At 35.9% G+C, this 18912-nt stretch overlaps 1 protein-coding gene and 1 long non-coding RNA gene across 3 annotated transcripts in view; one reads left to right on the top strand and one right to left on the bottom strand.

Annotated features, from left to right (window-relative positions):
• Nucleotides 1–3857: 3857 nt before the first annotated feature.
• On the bottom strand, nt 3858–16996 carry LOC143228577 (uncharacterized). The gene is made up of 2 exons (XR_013015354.1): nt 16901–16996; nt 3858–4942 (listed from the first exon to the last, which is right to left on the bottom strand). It is a non-coding gene; the product is annotated as an uncharacterized LOC143228577 (long non-coding RNA).
• The window catches only part of LOC143228536 (BCL11 transcription factor A-like), a 115691-nt gene continuing 113407 nt past the window's right edge, over nt 16629–18912 (top strand). For both annotated transcript variants that reach the window (XM_076459793.1, XM_076459789.1), the window contains exon 1: nt 16629–18325. In XM_076459793.1, the coding sequence (XP_076315908.1) occupies nt 18274–18325 (52 nt within the window). In that variant the 5' untranslated portion in view covers nt 16629–18273. The remainder of the gene's footprint in view (nt 18326–18912) is intronic.

The following is an 18912-nucleotide window of genomic DNA, read 5'->3' as shown; positions in this document are numbered from 1 at the left end:
TTGCAACAAGTTGCTCTATGATACGTTAAAACAATGGTTATGTTTGCTGTGGTACGTTATACAAATACTTCGTTACTTATAACGATCATTATAAGTCATGGTATATTTTTGCCTTTTTACCTGGATATTAACTTTCTAATGATTTAAAGGGAATGTATTATACAACAGTGTTGATCGGATGGTTGACATTACTTTTTGATTTGTAGTTTTCACACCTTGTAACTGCGACTACTGCGTTACAACATGTATGTGTAGACGAAAGGGTGATACACGCCTGATACCCTATCCCTTAATGTGGCTTGTTCTAAGAAAGGCCTGGGAGATTTTTTTCGAGAGAATCAAATTATTTTGAGTTTAGCTTCCTTTTTTCCGATAACTACGCAATTTTAAGAAATTGGCAAATTCTGAAAGTGACTCAAAGAACTGCATAGGTTTACCACAAGTGACGGGAAATGCATTGCGATAAACAAGACGAAATGATATGTAAAAATATATAAGTAAAAACGAAATTGTAAACAAAAAAGATATCGTTGGTATAAACATGATGAAATGAAAGCGTCAAAACTGGTGGCATAAAGTTTTGCGTTGAAGGCGTTTGTTCAGTTTTTGGGAAAAGCCTTCATTCAAAATAGCATATTGGATAACGCGCCATTATCTTGGAGTTTGGTTGGACGATTTTTGTTGTTCTTGTTGTTTGCTGCTAAACGCAAAGCTACACAATGGATTACCTGTACTCTGTCCATTGCTGGCATCTAAACCAGATTTTTAGCTTCATAAGCCCTCGTACTTGCCTCTAAGTCACGTGTGTGTGTGAGAGAGAGAAAAGGAATGGAAAGGACACATTCTTGATCGAGATGGGTTTTGTTAGATACAAACTATTGGCCTTGATAGACCTATAGGTTCCCTATCTTAATTATTTTGGTGCGTTATGTATAGCAGCCTAGTGGTTGGCGCGCTTGGATAAAGAGTTCATGGTTCGAGGCTCGTTGCCACGAAAATGTGTTTTACACTTTGGGACTATGGAGACCGTTATTCGATCAAGTAAAATGTAGTCCAAAAGTAGGCGTAGGGTTACTGTTTACTAGAGTTGTGTTTACCCTTGTCTATCACTTCAGAGTTACGGACACCTCTGTGCAAATAGCTCGGATGTAGCTTTACTCAAAAAATCTGGAATAAACTAAAGAGATAAAAATTATTTCTGGTATTAATGTTCAGAAATCTGAAGCAGCTGATAAGAAAAAAAAATGAAAATCTCGAAGATATCTTGTCTTTTGAGAAGTTGGTTGGTTTGCTCTGGTGAAAAAGTGTACCTAATAATAACTAATAAATATAATATATTATATAATATACAATAATAATATAATAAACTGTTTTCCATTTAGCTCTAATATTAGTAATAATATTTTCTCCTATAAACATAAATAACTCTGTATTTTTTTAATAAAATATCTAGCTAAATCTTGTGTGTGTGTTTCTTATAGCAAAGCCACATCCAGCTATCTGCCGAGTTCATCGACTCTTGTTTCGAGATATAATATTTCCATCAAACCCACCCTCGTGGAAGATTTGATAAATTCCTCCTAATCATATAGTATTTCTTCAACTGTGTTCACCTTGTTTCTTTCTTTCTGTCTCTCATTTCAGACCTCCTCTGTTCATCATATGTATGCATTTCTCTTCTTCATCTTATAGTAACTCATTTTTATTTCTTTCGTTGTTCTTTGTCTTTCACCATCTTGGGAATTCAGAAATTACTAGACGGGATTATCCCTTGTACTTAATGCACTGGAGGAAAAAGAATATGGCTCAACCTGGAGAAGCAGGATAGTCTAAAAAGAGACCCTCAAGAAGTCGTACTGCAGTTGTGATGAGCAAAACGTGACCTTTTTTTTGTAACAGAAAACAAATCCTCGAAAACAAAAGTTACTAGCAGAAGTTAATCATGTGTCTCACGTAATAGCATACAACACAGTCAAAAATGATCTTCCTTCGGAAAGGCGACACTGTCCATAGATTTCTTCCACGACGTAAATCTTCAACCGTTGCATACTGCAAAGAGCTGGAGAATCAAAAACACGCTCATACGAAGATATACTGGTCAAGTCTCCAGGTGCAGTGCCTATGGATTTCTGTGCAATCTGACTGCTGAAATAGCTCCAGAAAACAGTAGAACTTCTACACTAGAAGTATGAATGTATTATGGAAAGACCTCAGAGAGGAATGTTACATCTTGGACATCTTCCACTAGAGCTATACGAAAGAGAAACACAAATGTGGATTTGTTTCTTAAATTTCGCGCAAAGCTACACGAGGGCTATCTGCGCTAGACGTCTCTAATTTTGCAATGTAAGACTAGAAGAAATGACTAGCAGCTAGTCATCACCACCCACCGCCATTTCTTGGGACACTCTTTTACCAGTGAACAGTGGATTCCCCGTCACATTATAACTCCCCCACGGCTGAAAGAGCAAGCGTGTTTGATGTAACGGGGATTCGAACCCGCGACCCTCAGATTACGTGTCGAGCGCTCTAACAGCTGTCAATGCCGGGCCAATACTGATGAAGTAAATGAATGTACAGTGATTGGGAACCAGTTTATCTGATATTTATCTTTAAAAAGGATTTCAAAACACGCACGCAGACACACACACACACACACACACACATACACATGTGTAAAAAACACATGTCACTTATTTTAGCAAATGTAACAATTTACCCCCCTTCTCCCCTCCCAATGATTCAGTGGTATATCTGGCATATGGTGAGCAGAGCTTATACAAACAATTGTTCAGTTTTGCACTTAACAACAAACAACTGTAACAGTTTTTTCTAATATTTTATTTCTCTCTCACCGAATGAAGAAAAAATACTTTTTGGATTTTGATACTTCAATCTAAAAGGCACCTGAGGCGCAATATGGACAGAACACGAGGTCAAAGACCTCTAAGGATCAGACATGTTTATCCTTAGTTTAAAATAACTGACCAGAGGTGTGGCATTCGATCAGAACCATACACCGTCTACACGACTACCTTTGACAATATAGCGTGATTGACTTTCACAACTATACTGTTTCCGCAGTTGAAAGTGTGACAAGTGCTCAGACGAATACTTGGATCCAATGTTAAACCTTCCGATACGTAGCCCGTTACACCAGATACTCGACCACGCCCAGATATTTTATAAAAGCGTTAGGTAATTTATTATAATTATTGTGTTTCGTGTACAGTTAACACTTATAAACAATTAAATTACGTGAGATATATAACTTTTTAATTTCTGCCTTGATATGACTTCTTTTTACCGTTATGTGTTTACTAAATTAGCTTTATATTTCGTACGCTTCTTATGTTTTAAAAAATGGTACAATGTTTCCGTTGTTTTAAAATACAGGGTGTTCGGAAAGTCACTGTACAATTATATATTTATTAACAGACATGTTTCAATATAGAATACAGGAGGTAAATATGAATGACAATTATAAAAAATGTTAAAAGTGACCCCTGTTGGCATCAATACAGGCTTGGATCCTTCTTATTTTGTTTCTAAACACCGCTATCAGTTGCTGGCTTGAAATAGACTGAATAGACATATGATTACAAAACTGCACAGTGACTTTCTGACCACCCTGTAGTTTTTAATTGCAAGAATTATCTTCATTTGTCATGACAATGCTCTAATCTACAACTCTACATCATCCTGACAAAATTTCTCAAACTTGTTAAGATACCGAGTAGTTTTTGGCTAATATCAGTATTGTCGAGTATATTTAAGACTTAAGTAATATTGTGTAACTGATTTTGTATGTATAATCACTTGACGTCAGTAGAAACATTTTGCAAAAACAGTAAATCTGCTTTTTGCGTGAAAAAGTTGTGACAGAGTTTATTTTTTATCCAAAGGAAAACTTAATTGCTATATTATTTATAGCAAAATACTGTGATATTGATCATTAGATTTGAAAAGAGATAGTTTGATACAAAAAAGTATAGTACACTACTTAACCATCGGCATACATCCACAGTTTGGTAAGCCATATTTTAGTTGGATGAATAAATTTCAAGTTTGTTGACGACTTGGCTCAGTTTGAAGAATTTCAAATCATCGCATGTTTGTAGACTATAGCACCGTTTTCTTATGTCGTGCATGAATAAATTTCAAGCTTTTAAACGAGTTGTTTATATTATTGATGTAAGTACATGTCCCACACACATTGTTTGTTATAATACTGTCAGGGGCGTAGATTTTTTACATCTGATGGGGGGGATGATTTTTGCAACCACTTATGTGGACTGTTCAATTTGCAAATTACGTGAACCTGAAAGCTGTAAACATGCAGTCAGAGAGCAATCTTGTTGCCACGATACTTGCATGTACACTTAGGCCTACTGACTGATATGAACTATCGCTTAGATCGAAAAGCTTAGAAGGACGACTATATTAAAGATATAAATTTCGGCTACTGAAAAAGCCTACATCTAGGCCTAATTATGTAATTCGATTGGTAAGAACACGAGAATCACAAGAACAAACACACAATTTGCAGGCCTGTGATGCAATAAAACAATTCCACAGATCAAACTATAGGGGGGGTGATTGTATGCACCATACCCTTACCTAAAATGAAGGGGGATGTATCCCCCAACCCCCCAGGATCTACGTCCCTGAATACTGTGACATGTTTTTGTCGCTTAAATTTCTGATGATTAAAAAACTTAATAAGATTCACTATAAATCAATAAATACACATATATAAAAATATTTAAAAGTTTGTTGTTTTTTTCTTTTTCATCAAAGGTGAAACTGTACTGTGGTCTGCAATTTGGTTGACTCGTGATGTTGCTCAGGAGCCTGCATTAGGTAAAACTGCAGTCCACAACAAAGGGTAGGGCCGATCAGGTCTAGGCCTCTACGTCACAGATTCTCCTTTCAATTCCACCTTTGATGTAAAAGGAAATAACATATTTGTATATACTGGTTAAATAGCTCATCCATTGTATAATATCGGATAATGAAATCAGCAAAATGACATAACATTATTCACATACTTAAATTAATTTAGGTTACTGTGTGGTGAATTGAAAAGGACACATAATCCCATAAAATTAAGTGACATTCCTTTATTTATTAATATAGTTACATATTATACTACTATTCTAAGGGTAATAATGAATTTATTTCAACTATGGCAGCTTTGACCATTCGCTATTGACGTAACAACTTTTAACGAGCTCTTTAAATGTATTACCTATGGGGTTTTCAGCAAACTAATGTACATCCTAGTTATACGATAATGTATATTAAGATATAAAAATACTGTTGGGAATGCGCGGTTTCTGCGATACATCTTTATGTAATATGTACAGAACATTCGGATATTTCTGTATTTCACAGTTGGTTTTGCTTCCTTGCAAACAATGTGTGACTTAAGTATTTCATAAAGAGGTTTAAAAAAATCACAAGACAGTTGAAAGGTGCTGTTTAAGATTCTTATTTGAGATTAAGAGATATTGTGATACTATTACATGCACAATTATTACAGCTGTGGAATCACACTTACACGTCTTTGAAAACCTAATATATTCGTGTTAGCCAGGAGTGAAACTTGGGAGGGTACTCGTTCTTCGTGTATATCGATATTAATTCTTATTAAAAGGAGTTCAATCAACTATGAATGATGACAGACTGTTGATAAAATAATAAAACTGGTTAGATTACAACAGGAATAGTATTTAAGAAGACGATACGACAAACGTCTGAGCCCTAAGTTAAAATCGAGGGTTACTATCTGACAGGCTACGTTATTCAAATATAGAATAATATGCGCAATATAAATAAATATCACATATATTTTATATACGTGTGTATGTGTTTACATATATATATACTTATCTATCTGTTCTGGTTTTTCCCATTCATTTGCCACACAATAATTAATCAAAACCACTTGTACCGTTACACAGCAGTGTGTTATCAATCAGTCAGTATACACTAAATGACGTCACACTTTGCAAGTTGTACTGTAGTGACGTCAGTAACACGAGTGAATTGTTCACGAAAATAATCTTGCACTCTGTAGGCTACAGAAAACTGAACTTAGAAAATACGAAAATAAGATAGCCGCCCTTCATTTAGCAGTGTAAGACTAGAGGGAAGGCAGTTAGTCATTACCACCCACCGCCAACTCTTGGGCTACTCTTTTTACCAACGATTAGTGGGATTGATCGTAACATTATAACTCCCCCCACGACTGAAATGGTGAACATGTTTGGTGCGACCGGGATTCGAACCCACGGCTCTCAGGTTACGAGTCGAACGCCTTAACCCACCTCGCCAATAAAAATATTTATAACTTAATTGTTATTTTATTTGCTCTTGAAACGGAACACTTTCAGGGGCCCGTGGAAGATACGTGCCATAATACACGTATTACATTTAAGATAACTTCGACACAACTGTAATATTTGTCTTTTTTTTTTTTTAAGATAATGCAGCAAAACTAATTATACCCTGAAGATTGTAATTGTGTGTCGTTTTCGAGATATAGTTGGAAAAACAAAACTGTAGGTTACAGTTGGTTTCCTGTTGTTGCTGAAGGATACTGAAAACACATGAATTATTGGGTGGTGTTTCAGAATATATTCGCGTTTGAAGAATGAATACTAAGCTGAAGATATTTTGGTTGTTTTTTTTAAATTATCAATTCCATTCACTATTTCAAAGAAATACTTTGTAGCGGTTGAGTACGTGATATCAAAACGGCTTAGCAGCTTCAACATACCCACGTAGCCGCGTCCGGTCATATTCTGTCTGACGGTGTATGTTGGGACAATACTCCTTCAGCGTCATTTCCATTTCGAAGGGCTCCATCCAATGTAGAATCACTTTTTGTCTCTTAGTAACTTAGCGGTAAGCCTAAAGACGTGTAGCGCTAAAATTCGAAGTTGAGTCCTTATATTGGTCACATCACAGTGAGCACATTGTGCAGCTTTGTGCTTAACGAGAAACACTTTCTACATTGGTTAATTTATTTAAATTCTAATATAGTATTTTGTGTTAATATGCTAGCTTGCTTTAATGTATTAATCAAACAAAGTTCGCTCGGCATAGTCAGGTGGTTAAGGCACTTGACTCATAATGTGAGGGACTCGGACCTTTCAAGTTTGGGCGTTATAATGTTGCGATGAATCCCACTTTTCGTTGGTAAAAGAGTAGTCCAAGAGTTGGCGATGGGTGGTGATGACTAGCTTTCTTCCCTCTAGTTTTATATTATAAATTAGGGACGGCCAACGCGGATAGCCCTCGTGTAGCCTTGCGCGAAATTCAAAGCAAACCAAACCAATGAAATAAAGTTTCTTAGTTTTTCGCCACAGTGTATTTTCTTTCACAACACTAGACCATAAAAGAAGAAGAGTTATAATGTATAAAATATTAATACAAGCCTTAAAGTGGAAAACACATTTTCATGGAAACGAGCCTCGCGACAAAACTCTTTATCTTAACACACCAACTATTAGGCTACTATACACAATGCTTGTTTGTTAATGAATTTCGCGCAAAGCTACACGAGGGCTATCTGTGCTAGCCATCCCTAAGTTAGCAGTGTAAGACTAGAGGGAAAGCAGCTAGTCATCGCCACTCACTGCCAAGTCTTGGGCTACTCTTTTACCAACGAATAGTGGGATTGACTGTCACATTATAACGCCCCCACGGCTGAAAGTCTTTTATTTAGGGATAACCAAAGCAAATCTATAAGAAAGTTTATCGCTATTATTAGACAGATGTTTACTAAATTATCTGAACTAAAAAGTAGATTTTTAGAACATATTTCATTCGCTTTTAATTAATCTTATAATATATTATGTAATACCAGTATTTCAACTTGGCTTGTATCTTATGTAACACGTACCCTATATTCGAGTTCATTTTTTAAACTTGCTGACTAGGAATCCCCCGCTGGGACAGCGGTAAGTTTTCGGATTTAGAACGCTAAAATCAGGGGTTCCACCCCCCTTGGTAACTCAGCAGATAGCCTGATGTGGCTTTTCTATAAGAAAACACACATCCACACGCCGACTAGGAGGAGATCCAGCCAGCAGTCTCCTTCGCTTACCTAGTTACTTTTAAACCGAATAGCAGAATTAACTGACATTTTGGAAACGTACCCACAGTTAAAAAGTACGGAACACGATCAGCAAGATGTCGAGACAAGAACGATGGGCCTTCCGAATAGCAACCTAGCACGACGACTATTTGACCATAAAGATTTTCGTTGATATATTATTCTTTTCCAAACAGACGTAACTCATTTCTTAATGTTTCAACTGACATTTTTTTCAAATACTCTCATCATAACTGCTGAGGCATTGACGAAATATTGTACTGTCAAATACTGTCATCATAACTGCTGAGGCATTGATGAAATATTGTATTCTCAAATATTGGCATCATAACTGCTGAGGCATTGTACGAATATTGTATTAAAAACCTTCAAGTGACCTTTGGGTGTAAATAACTAAACATTATGTGGAAACGTCTTGCTCATATAGAACGATAAAGACAATCTAAATCAGTGTTTCTCAAAGGGTGGGGCCCCATGTAGATCGCGAGCAGGGCTTCCAATTATTCACGAACTCGGCCCGGCATGGCCAGGTGGGTTAAGGCGTGCAACTCGTATTCTGAAGGTCGCGGGTTTGCATCCCCGTCGCACCAAATATGCTCGCCTTTTCAGCCGTGGGGGCGTTGTAATGTGACGGTCAATCCCACTATTCGTTGTAAAAGAGTAGCCCAAGAGTTGACGGTGGGTGGTGATGACTAGCTGCCTTACCCCTAGTCTTACACTGCTAAATTAGTGACGGCTAGCACAGATAGCCTCTTCGCGCGAAATTCTAAAAAAAAAAAAAAAAAACATCCACGAACTCCCTGCATTGAGTAAACTTTTTTTTAAGTCTGAGAGGAGCACATAATACTTTAATTATGAACTATAACGAACTGCTGTTTTATCCTTGTGAATATAATGAGGGGCATGAAGACCACGGCCCGGACACGGGGATCGAATAGTAAATCTGGCTGAGAAACACTGGTCTAAATAACACAAAAATGTTTTCAGCACTATAGCTGCTTTAGTCTTTGTTTGTTTGAAGTTAAGCACAAAGCTGCACACTGGGCTATGTGTGCTTTGCCCACCTTGGATTGAATGCTGATTTCTTGCAGTCCTCAGACATACCGCTGTGCTACTGAGGAGCCCACTTTACTAAATTAAGGTGAACTTAAATCAGCACTTTCCTTTTTTTCAATTAGTGTATCAAAATTTGAAGAAAAAAAATGGAATGGAAACGGGCCAAGATCATACATATAATTATTTTATAAAACAAAATGTAATAAATACATTTATTCACAATAAAAATATCTTAAGAAAATAATACAAGAAAAGTAAATAAGACCTATCCTTCGAATTTGCAATTTCACGCATTGCGTAAGTCAAAACACTGTTAATAACAACCCCTTGTAATAATGACATACGCAAAGAGTGTCTTTAGGTTTAGTGCTCCCTATTGCATATATAAGAAGTTTATTCTACCTTTGACCCCTGTAAAAGCGCCAGAAAGGTACACATCTCGTTGTGCAAAGTGTCTCACGTGAATTGATCGAACTATAACGAAAGAATAGACCGAAAAAATCCAAATTTTGCTACTTAGGTTTAAATTTGGTCCATGCGAAATAAACGAAAAGCGCAAGTTTTAAATCACTCGCTTTATTCTACGGTCAAGTATCTTTGTTCCAAGGCTTGTCTGTAATGATGAAAGTACAAGGAAACTTACAAGCCAAAATATTTGTTTTATTAACGTTTGAATTTTGATCTCGTAAAATCACAATGGAGATCAAATAAGGAAAAATACGTCTGAGTCTGTTGGAATAATTATACGTCCTTCAAATTTTAAGACAATCGACTCGTAATTAAAAAAATGTACACTGTGGTAATTCTTCAATAAGAACATAATAACTGTTCTAAATATTCTGGTGTGTTTTGGTTTCACCATCAACGAAAATCGTTTCAGTGTATGTAAGACATTATTAAGAAGAGCTTTATATAAATATGACTATACTAAATTAGCTCGTTTATCGTATTTTTTATAATTTTCTGCTAATGCTCTTAAAACCTTTATGACTCTTTATGACTTAGAATTATGACTTAACAAAAATTTATTAGATACTTAATTCGTCATATTGTACGCTTCAAAATTAAAACCTCGCAAAAAGCACCATATTAGAATAATTATTTAGTTTTGTTTCGTATTGTTTTAATTTGGTTTAAGATTATAATTCAATCTCTAAAGCGTAATCGTGATTGTGTTACTGATGTCACTCAAACAATGTATATTACTTAACTTTATAAAAATAACTTTAAATACTTCAGATATCAGATGTGATTAACGTTTGTGGCAAAAATTTAATAAAGGAACAGTTTTTAAAATGATCATACAAATACAACATTTATTCTATTTTTATTTCAACATTAAATAACTGGTGGTATTTTTTACAGATACACACGGACACATAAAAACCAAATGATATAGAAACTCATCAAACTCAGTATAACGTCATTTCGACAGAACCATCTACAGTTCGGATTAAAATAAAACATAAAAACGAATATATATATATAATATTAAACTAAATAGAGCATACTGAAACAAGAAAAGCATTAAAATGTTGAAATAGAAAACTCTATAAGTCGTAGGAAGGTGTTGTTTTTTTTGTTTGAGGCTCGCTGATCTACATTAGCAGTATGCTCTGTCGTCTCAAACAGAAATACAGGAAACATGAAAAACCGTCTTCTGGGTTACGCATGTCATCGAGTCTCTGGGTTTGTTTGAAAATTTAAGTGAGATCGGAAAACAAAATACAGAATTCTTGGACATATTTTTATGAACAATTTTTACGTTACATTATTTGTGGATCCGTGACTTTTATTGGGTGCAGAATCCCTAACAACGTGAGTGACAAACACGTGCCGTCAACATTGTAGTTAATCTTATCAGTCAGTGCTGAAATTGCCTGCACATTTTTGATATAAGAAATGAATGATTTCACCTAATTTATGTTGTCATTTCTTTACACTGAGCGTTGTTACTGGGGAAAAAACAATTATTTAATCTGACGGAATATTTATACTTTACTGATGGTAAACATATCAATAATTTGTTGCTAAAAATCCAGAGAAGTCAGTAAAGAAAGATGTTATGAAAAACTAACGTTTACAAATATGTTTCAGGCTTACATTTAGTATTGGAATAATGTGCCTTAATTACACATTCTTATGAGAGAAAACTGTTATTAAACTGGAGAAAGGTCTGATTAATGTGATATTATTCAAATAACTTTTCCATTTCTGATACTTAAAAGATTAAACGAAGTGAATATTTTTTGTTTTTCTTAAACACCTGTTCTGAGAAGATTGTACGTAGAAAATAAACCGTATACTCTAGCATCAGGTTGCGATTATAATTAGTTTCAATCAATTAAAACTAAAGTATAAATCGATTAATTGTATTGGCAAACTTATATAGAAATAAAATAACTTTAAAGGTAGAGTAGATGTAACGTGGTAACATATGTAAAATGAAACTTATTTCTTATTATTTTTTACTTGAGTAGCAAGGATGTCATAGAAATACATAGGGTAAAAATTCGCCCACTTCTGTTTCCATAGCAACAGCTGCATTCACGATAAGCAAATATTCATAATAACTGTGTTTTTTTTTTCATAATTACGTGAGCAGATCATTTAATTGCTTTCAATTGTGTTTATATTTACTTAACACATACTGACAGCACTTTTATTTTACCTTATTTGTAGTAAATCTTGCTTCTTAGCTATTATATAAATAGGTAAATATTACAACTTGTTTCTTTTCAGACCAAAGCCACAATGGGTTATCTGTTGTGTTCACTTCGTGGAATTGAAACCCAGAATTTAGCACTGTAAGTACATAAAATTACCACCGTCCCAACGAAGAACTTATAAGAGTGTGAGTATATTAAAAGCATCTTTGTTTATCTTGCATATAACCGATTTATTTCGAAGACAACGATTATAAAAATAGCATAAACATTTTGGCAAAATTAGTCTCAGTGATAAAATGCATTTTTTTAAGAATATATTTTCCATAAACTCATGATCTGATAACAGGTTGTACTGGCGAAACATGAGTAAAAAAAAGACGTTCACACATAATCCATTTTCGAAGTTCATATATGACCTGACAAGTGAGATATTACTTGAATGTTATTTTTAAAAAAACTTAATATCGTTGACCAAAGACTAAAGATCAGAGTCACAGCTATTTTAGCTTCCAAGTCACCAACCCTTTTTAGAATACTATCTATAAACTTTCTTTGTTCCGTCTGTCCAAGTGATAAATGGTAAACGGATGAGGGTAGAGTCATCAAAGTGTCATGTCCGGAAACATAGTATCCTCTAGGTCAAGGGCCCAATGATAATTTACTGCTACATAAACTACAGATAACTCACTTCGTGGTTAAGTGGTCTCAAGTATTTATTATGATTTTAATTGAATTATGTTATTGAAACATTTTACCACAGGTTTACAGAGTGTGACTCTACAAGACGGATAAATATAATGTTATTAACGTGTAAGTATTGACTGCGGATCAAATGGCAAAGTATAAAGGTCAGATTAAACAAAGAAAAAATTCCTCATTCCAGTAACTAATTAAATGATCCCCAGCGGCTCAGCGACATGTCTGCGGAATTACAACGCTAAAAACCGTGTTCCGATACCCGTGGTGGGCAGAGCACAGATAGCCCATTGTGTAGCTTTGTGCTTAATTCAATAAAACAATAACGACAGTAACTAAATAACAGTTGGAAACAAAGCTGAAGTCATGAAAACTACACGAATGTTTGTCAGGCAGTGCTTGAGAAAAATTAAAATCGAATTAATCGGGAACTTCTTTTCAATAACTTGAAAAGCTTGAGATGGGATAACGTTTACTGAACTTAACAATTTCACTTTTTTGTTATTTCGTATAATTAGTTAAAGACGGTCTTGGGAATTTTGAACCCAGTTTTTGATTGTTCTCTCGTATATGATTTAAAGTAATTTTCCGCCTGGGTCCTTCTGGACACACATCGCCAGAGGATCAGAAGCGGAGAAATGTGACAAAGGGGGATGATGAGAGGTGGGGAAGATGATTATCAGAAAAAAAAAATTAAAAAAAATTAGGCTCTTCGTAAGCTTGACCTTTAGCGTGAGAATTCCTCAAGAATGTTAGTCCTAATGCTAATGTCCTTTTCTTAACGGAACGCGGCATTTCTCCCACGAAGTAACCACAGCAAGGTCAGAAGCGCTCAGCGATGGTTTTCTAAAAAACATGGTGGAACGCAAGTGGCCATGCTGGCTGTGAATCACGGCAATTTCACGCGTTTCTACCAGTAGGTCTCAAAATTACGTGAAACTACCTTATTCCTGGATCATTATTGGCAATAAGTTCTTCTCTTTCTTTCTTTGTTTCAGAAACCATTTCACCATAGGTCATTGTTGACAGGTCACTGTCCTCTTTATTGTACTTATCAGAAACTCCTCTACTCATGAGTTATTGTCCACAAGCCTCTTTCTCTGTTTATTTTCCCTTTCTGGGGTAGGGAGGAAGGGGTTAACCCTGTGGTAGAGCTTTATATATTTCGATGTCGGCGAGAAAGGGTTCGAATCTGTGCAACATCACAACATGTTCCTCTATCCACACTTTAAGTTGTGGGTGCTTTATAAGGATGGTAGTAATCTCTTTAGCGTGATGGTGGGTGGTAATGGGGTGGTTATTGCTTGCCTAACCGTCTGATTAGTTGCGAAGAATCGAAGACGGCGACAGATAGCCTTAGTAGCTTCCCTACAGATACGAAGTGCCTTATTTTTCTGTTATCACAAAATCTCATATCATTGGCCATTGTCAAAAAGCTACCAGCCATTTTCATTACTATTGTTGTTGTTTTACTTTTGTTTCTTTGTAAATAAAATGGCCTTCTTCAAGTTACAATTTTGGCTAGGGTTCTGTATAGTTACTTCCCACATTGTTCTGTAATATAACCACATTTTTTGATGGCCGTTTGGTTAAATATTGAGGAAGAAACGGTTTTTTTATATACTCACAATACCGTAAAGAAAATTCATATGTGTTTGTCTCTCCAACTAACTATTTATCTGTCTGTTCTCTAGAAATTTATTTGAATTTATAGATAAAGCACTTCATTTATTAAAATTAATTAACGTCACGATTGTACTTATCTGTTATCGCACTGCATATGTTAAAAGTTCTGTTCGCTAGTTAACAGCTTCTGTATAGTGTACAGCCGTCTATAAGTTAATGGCTAACAACTTCTGTATAATGCACAGCCGACTATGAATTAACGGCTAACAACTTCTATATAGTGAACTGCCGGCCGAGGAGCTACTGGTTAAGGTGCTTGGACTGTGAATTCGATGATATTTGGGTTGCAGTTCGTAAGTGTACTACAAGAGAAGCGCACAAATCTCACCGTTCCGTCAGATAACAGTAGCTTAAAGAATTAACATTAGGTGTTGTTCACTGCCTGTTTTCCTTCTGGTCTATCTAAAAAAATAGAGACAACATTGCACAAATCGCCCTTGTGTAGCTTTGCCCGAATTTTATGTATTTGTTTTATAAATAAACTTAAATCATTCTTATGAGGCACTTCATTTTTTTTCTGGTGTCATATACTGAATAAACAATTTGATTATCACTTCCATAATACGCATATATACATTCATGTGTGTATATGTGTATGTACAAGGGTATTATAACCAGTTGAATGTTGTATAATAATATTTTAATTTATTCGAGTTTCGATGACTCTTATACTGGTAGTCCTGATAACACCACAATGTTTAAACGCTAGCCGAAATAAAAGGTTTCTGTTATTATTGTTATTATTTGAGTGAAGGTCATTTTGTGTTTTGTTTCTCCAAGCTCTATTGTCAAAATATTTCAACAAATGCTTATTATTGTGGATGAATGATAAAACAAACGTTTTACGGCTTTTCTTTAACGAGATATTAAAATTGTTGAAAAATAACACACTGTTACATGTATTTATTATTGTTCAACACTGTTACATGTATTTGTTATTGTTCAACACTGTTACGTGTATTTTGTATTGTGCAACACTGTTACGTGTATTTTGTATTGCTCAACATTGTTAGTTAGTTAGTTATCACCATTAGATTCCATCTAGGAACATAGGGCTGCAATCGCTTGCAGATTCTTCAACAAGTATTTAAGTGAGTAGGTTGTTTACCCACTGCACTGAGCCGTTTCTAATTTAGCAGTGTAAGACTAGAGGGAAGGCAGCTAGTCATCACCACCCACCGCCAACTCTTGGGCTACTCTTTTACCAACGAATAATGGAATTGAACGTAACATTATAACGCCCATACGGCTGGAAGAGCGAGCATGTTTGGCGCGAACCTGCGACCCTCGGATTACGAGTCGCACGCCTTACGCGCTTGGCCATGCCAGGCACCAACACTGTTACATATATTTATTATTGTTCAACACTGTTACACGTATTTTGTATTGTTCAATACTGTTACACGTATTTTGTATTGTTTAATACTGTTACGTGTATTTATTATTGTTCAACAGTGTTATATGTATTTTGTATTGTTCAACACTGTTATGTGTATTTTGTATTGTTCAACACTGTTATGTGTATTTTGTATTATTCAACACTGTTACGTGTATTTTGTATTGTTCAACACCATTACATGCATTTTGTATTGTTCAACACTGTTACTTGTATTTTGTATTGTTCAACACTGTTACGTCTATTTTCTATTGCTCAACACTGTTACGTGTATTTTGTATTGCTCAACACTGTTACATGTATTTTGGATTGTTCAACACTGTTACATGTATTTTGAATTGTTCAACACTGTTACGTGTATTTTCTATTGCTCAACATGGTTACGTGTATTTTCTATTGCTCAACACTGTTACATGCATTTCGTATTGCTCAACACTGTTACATGTATTTTGAATTGTTCAACACTGTTACAAGCATTTCGTATTGCTCAACACTGTTACATGTATTTTGAATTGTTCAACACTGTTACACGTATTTTGTATTGTTATAAAAGAGAGGGAACTTCTAAATAATTTCAATCTTTTCATACGTTTTTGTTATAAAAGTTGCTTAGTTTTTTACACATTTAAATCTATTTTCAAACAAGAAACAACAGTCTTCTGTGTGTTGTATTTATTTATTTTTCATGATTATTACACCGTCGATTGTGAACTTTGCCATTGAATCTAAGTAAGCATTCTGCTTGCTAAAATGCTTTATTTGCCGATAGGGGGCAATGTTTACCCTGTATCAGATGGTGGTCTATTACTATTTCATTTATCGTAACTGCCGGAGAAAGCACAAGCACACTTCAGAGAAATCCTATTGGAAGTTAAATGTTACAGATACTTTGACGTCAAAAGCTTTCCACCAATGAACCTCTAGTATACCCATATTTGTGGAGACCGACACGTTTGTAATAATGTACAAAAGTGTGAAATAAACAAGAAATACAGATATTAAATATATTTTTATTTACCACTTGATTATAATACATTTTTCTATAATCTCTTTTTGACTAAAATATCTTAATCGTCTTTTTCTACACAATTCCTTTTACATGTATTGGAGTTTTCAGTTTTCACATTAATTTATCGTAAGCCAAGAAAAACAAGACGAAAATTAAAAACTGTATGTGTTGAAACTACAATGTTGAAAGAAAAAAATATATAAAACACAGCGCAGTATAACTAAGTGGAAATAAACGAAAGGAGTAAAAGGAATGTAACTTACGTTTTGAGCTACAATTTTGTTAACACTTGAATAGTAGAACTTGTAAATAGCATGTTCGAATATTTAGTATCTTCCAAACGTTCTGCTCATCCCGTAAAACATCATGTTTATGAGTACGAAACCCAGGACACGAGCGAGAGAACGTTTGGTAGCACGCCTAACGTCCTGTTGGCCTGCCAATCAAGATGCAGTGGGCTGACCTCTGGTCGACGTGGCATCCGTGACCACTCCTCTGCGGCCATGACGCGATCGGGCAGGCGCGGCAAAAAGCCGTGTTGCAAAACGCTCTGTTTGGACGATTGTCGCACCACACGACTCTGTTGACGAATCCACGCATCACGAATTACCACAGCTCAAGAAATTTCTCGTTCTGTGACGCAAGAGTGACTCTGCGACCGCTGTGCCACGAGGCGAAGGTTTTTCTCTGCATATGAAAGCAGAGGCATCCAGGACCTTAGCTCGCAAGTTGTTTCAGCTGAGGCCAAGTTCTCGCTTTACCATAATCATCGCTGTATATTGTGCACTTGTCCGTTTGAGGCCAACTGCCGCGTTGCGAAATTTGTTCACGAAGCTCAAGAAGACTAGCTCTTAAGACCGAAGGGTGAAACGGCTGTTTTGTTATTTTAAAGTTCATCTGTTAGGATCAGAATTGTTTTATGGTTTACTTTGGTGTGGATTGAAACTATTACTATGTCCGAAAAGCCACTTCGTTTGGCCTCTGTACCGTAGGCTCTACATAACGGAACATGGAGCGTCCGTGCCAGAAGTTCGAAAGAGAATTTTAGACTCTTAACTCATAGATTATTAGTGAACCCTTTTAAAATTTCCTATTTTAAGCTACAATATATGTTGACAGAAATTAATACATTCTGAGAGGAACATAAAAAGAAACACGCCCACATATCTTTTACATTCTCAGAGGTTAAAACCAACTGCAGTAAAAAAAGACTCACCCAGAAAGAGTTATGGACCCCAAATTTTGGAAAAAGTAAAGAAAAATCATGATATAAGCACGCGCCAAGCACCCAAACGAGAGAACGAAGTCCTACAGTGGCCAGTGCGTTCACCTAACACCCCTGTCCTCGCGCGATCGGTTACCGACTTTCATCGGCCGGGTACACATGTCTCTACCCCCTGAGAGAGCCGCTCCGTATACTTTGGTCAGAGACGCCATGAACATTTTTTTAGCGCCACGTTCCGACGGCTAATTTTTTAATATGCAAATGAGGTTAGCCTATCAGTGATTCAAAGTGACAGAGTCAACTCCACAGCCGGGTTAGACTACCCAGCATGCAGTAGTGTCCGCCATATTTGTTGTTCTTGGTGTCCATGTAGATTTTGCACGTCTTTGTTGACGTCAAAAGTCCGATGAGATGTCGCGGAGAAAACAAGAGAACCCGCAACCCAGAAAGAGGATAGTGTCAGGTAGGTTCGATTTTTCTCTACGAAACTGCTGTAGCACCGTCACTGAGGGTTTACGGCGCTAAATACAAGTGTAACCGTTCGATGTTAAAATCGTTTTTCTTTTATTTGTTTATGCATGAATCACTATAGTGAGCAAATGGTAAGGTGAAAAAAGACGTACAACAATCAGTCTTCGCTAGACATCAGACGTTTAATAAAGCGGAAGTGATAGCACCCTACATGGCACCCTACATAGCACCCTACATAATATACACATAATTTACTCATTTGTGTTATCTAACGAAAAATCGTATTTAGTTAATCTGAATACGTTAGTGATTCTATAACTTCATCTTATCTTACACCTACTATTGTTTTTATTTGTTGTTGTTTTCTAAATATTTTAAAGCAAATAATTTCATTTTATGTTTGTGCGCGTGCCAGAACGATGCCTTAACGCAAGTGAGATGTGTTCTCGCACTTGCCGTTTAGCATGTGCTTTAGAAACACAGTGATATCGTCTACCGCGTTGAGTGACCGAGACATTCAACCATGTAGGCAAACCGCGATGACTCCCTCGGTGTGGAATTTGTAGAGTTCCATTTGGG

Source organism: Tachypleus tridentatus, chromosome 1, assembly GCF_004210375.1.
Source record: "Tachypleus tridentatus isolate NWPU-2018 chromosome 1, ASM421037v1, whole genome shotgun sequence".
NCBI lineage: Eukaryota > Metazoa > Arthropoda > Merostomata > Xiphosura > Limulidae > Tachypleus > Tachypleus tridentatus.
Note: the sequence above shows the minus strand (reverse complement) of the source record. Positions and strands in the feature narration are given on the sequence as shown.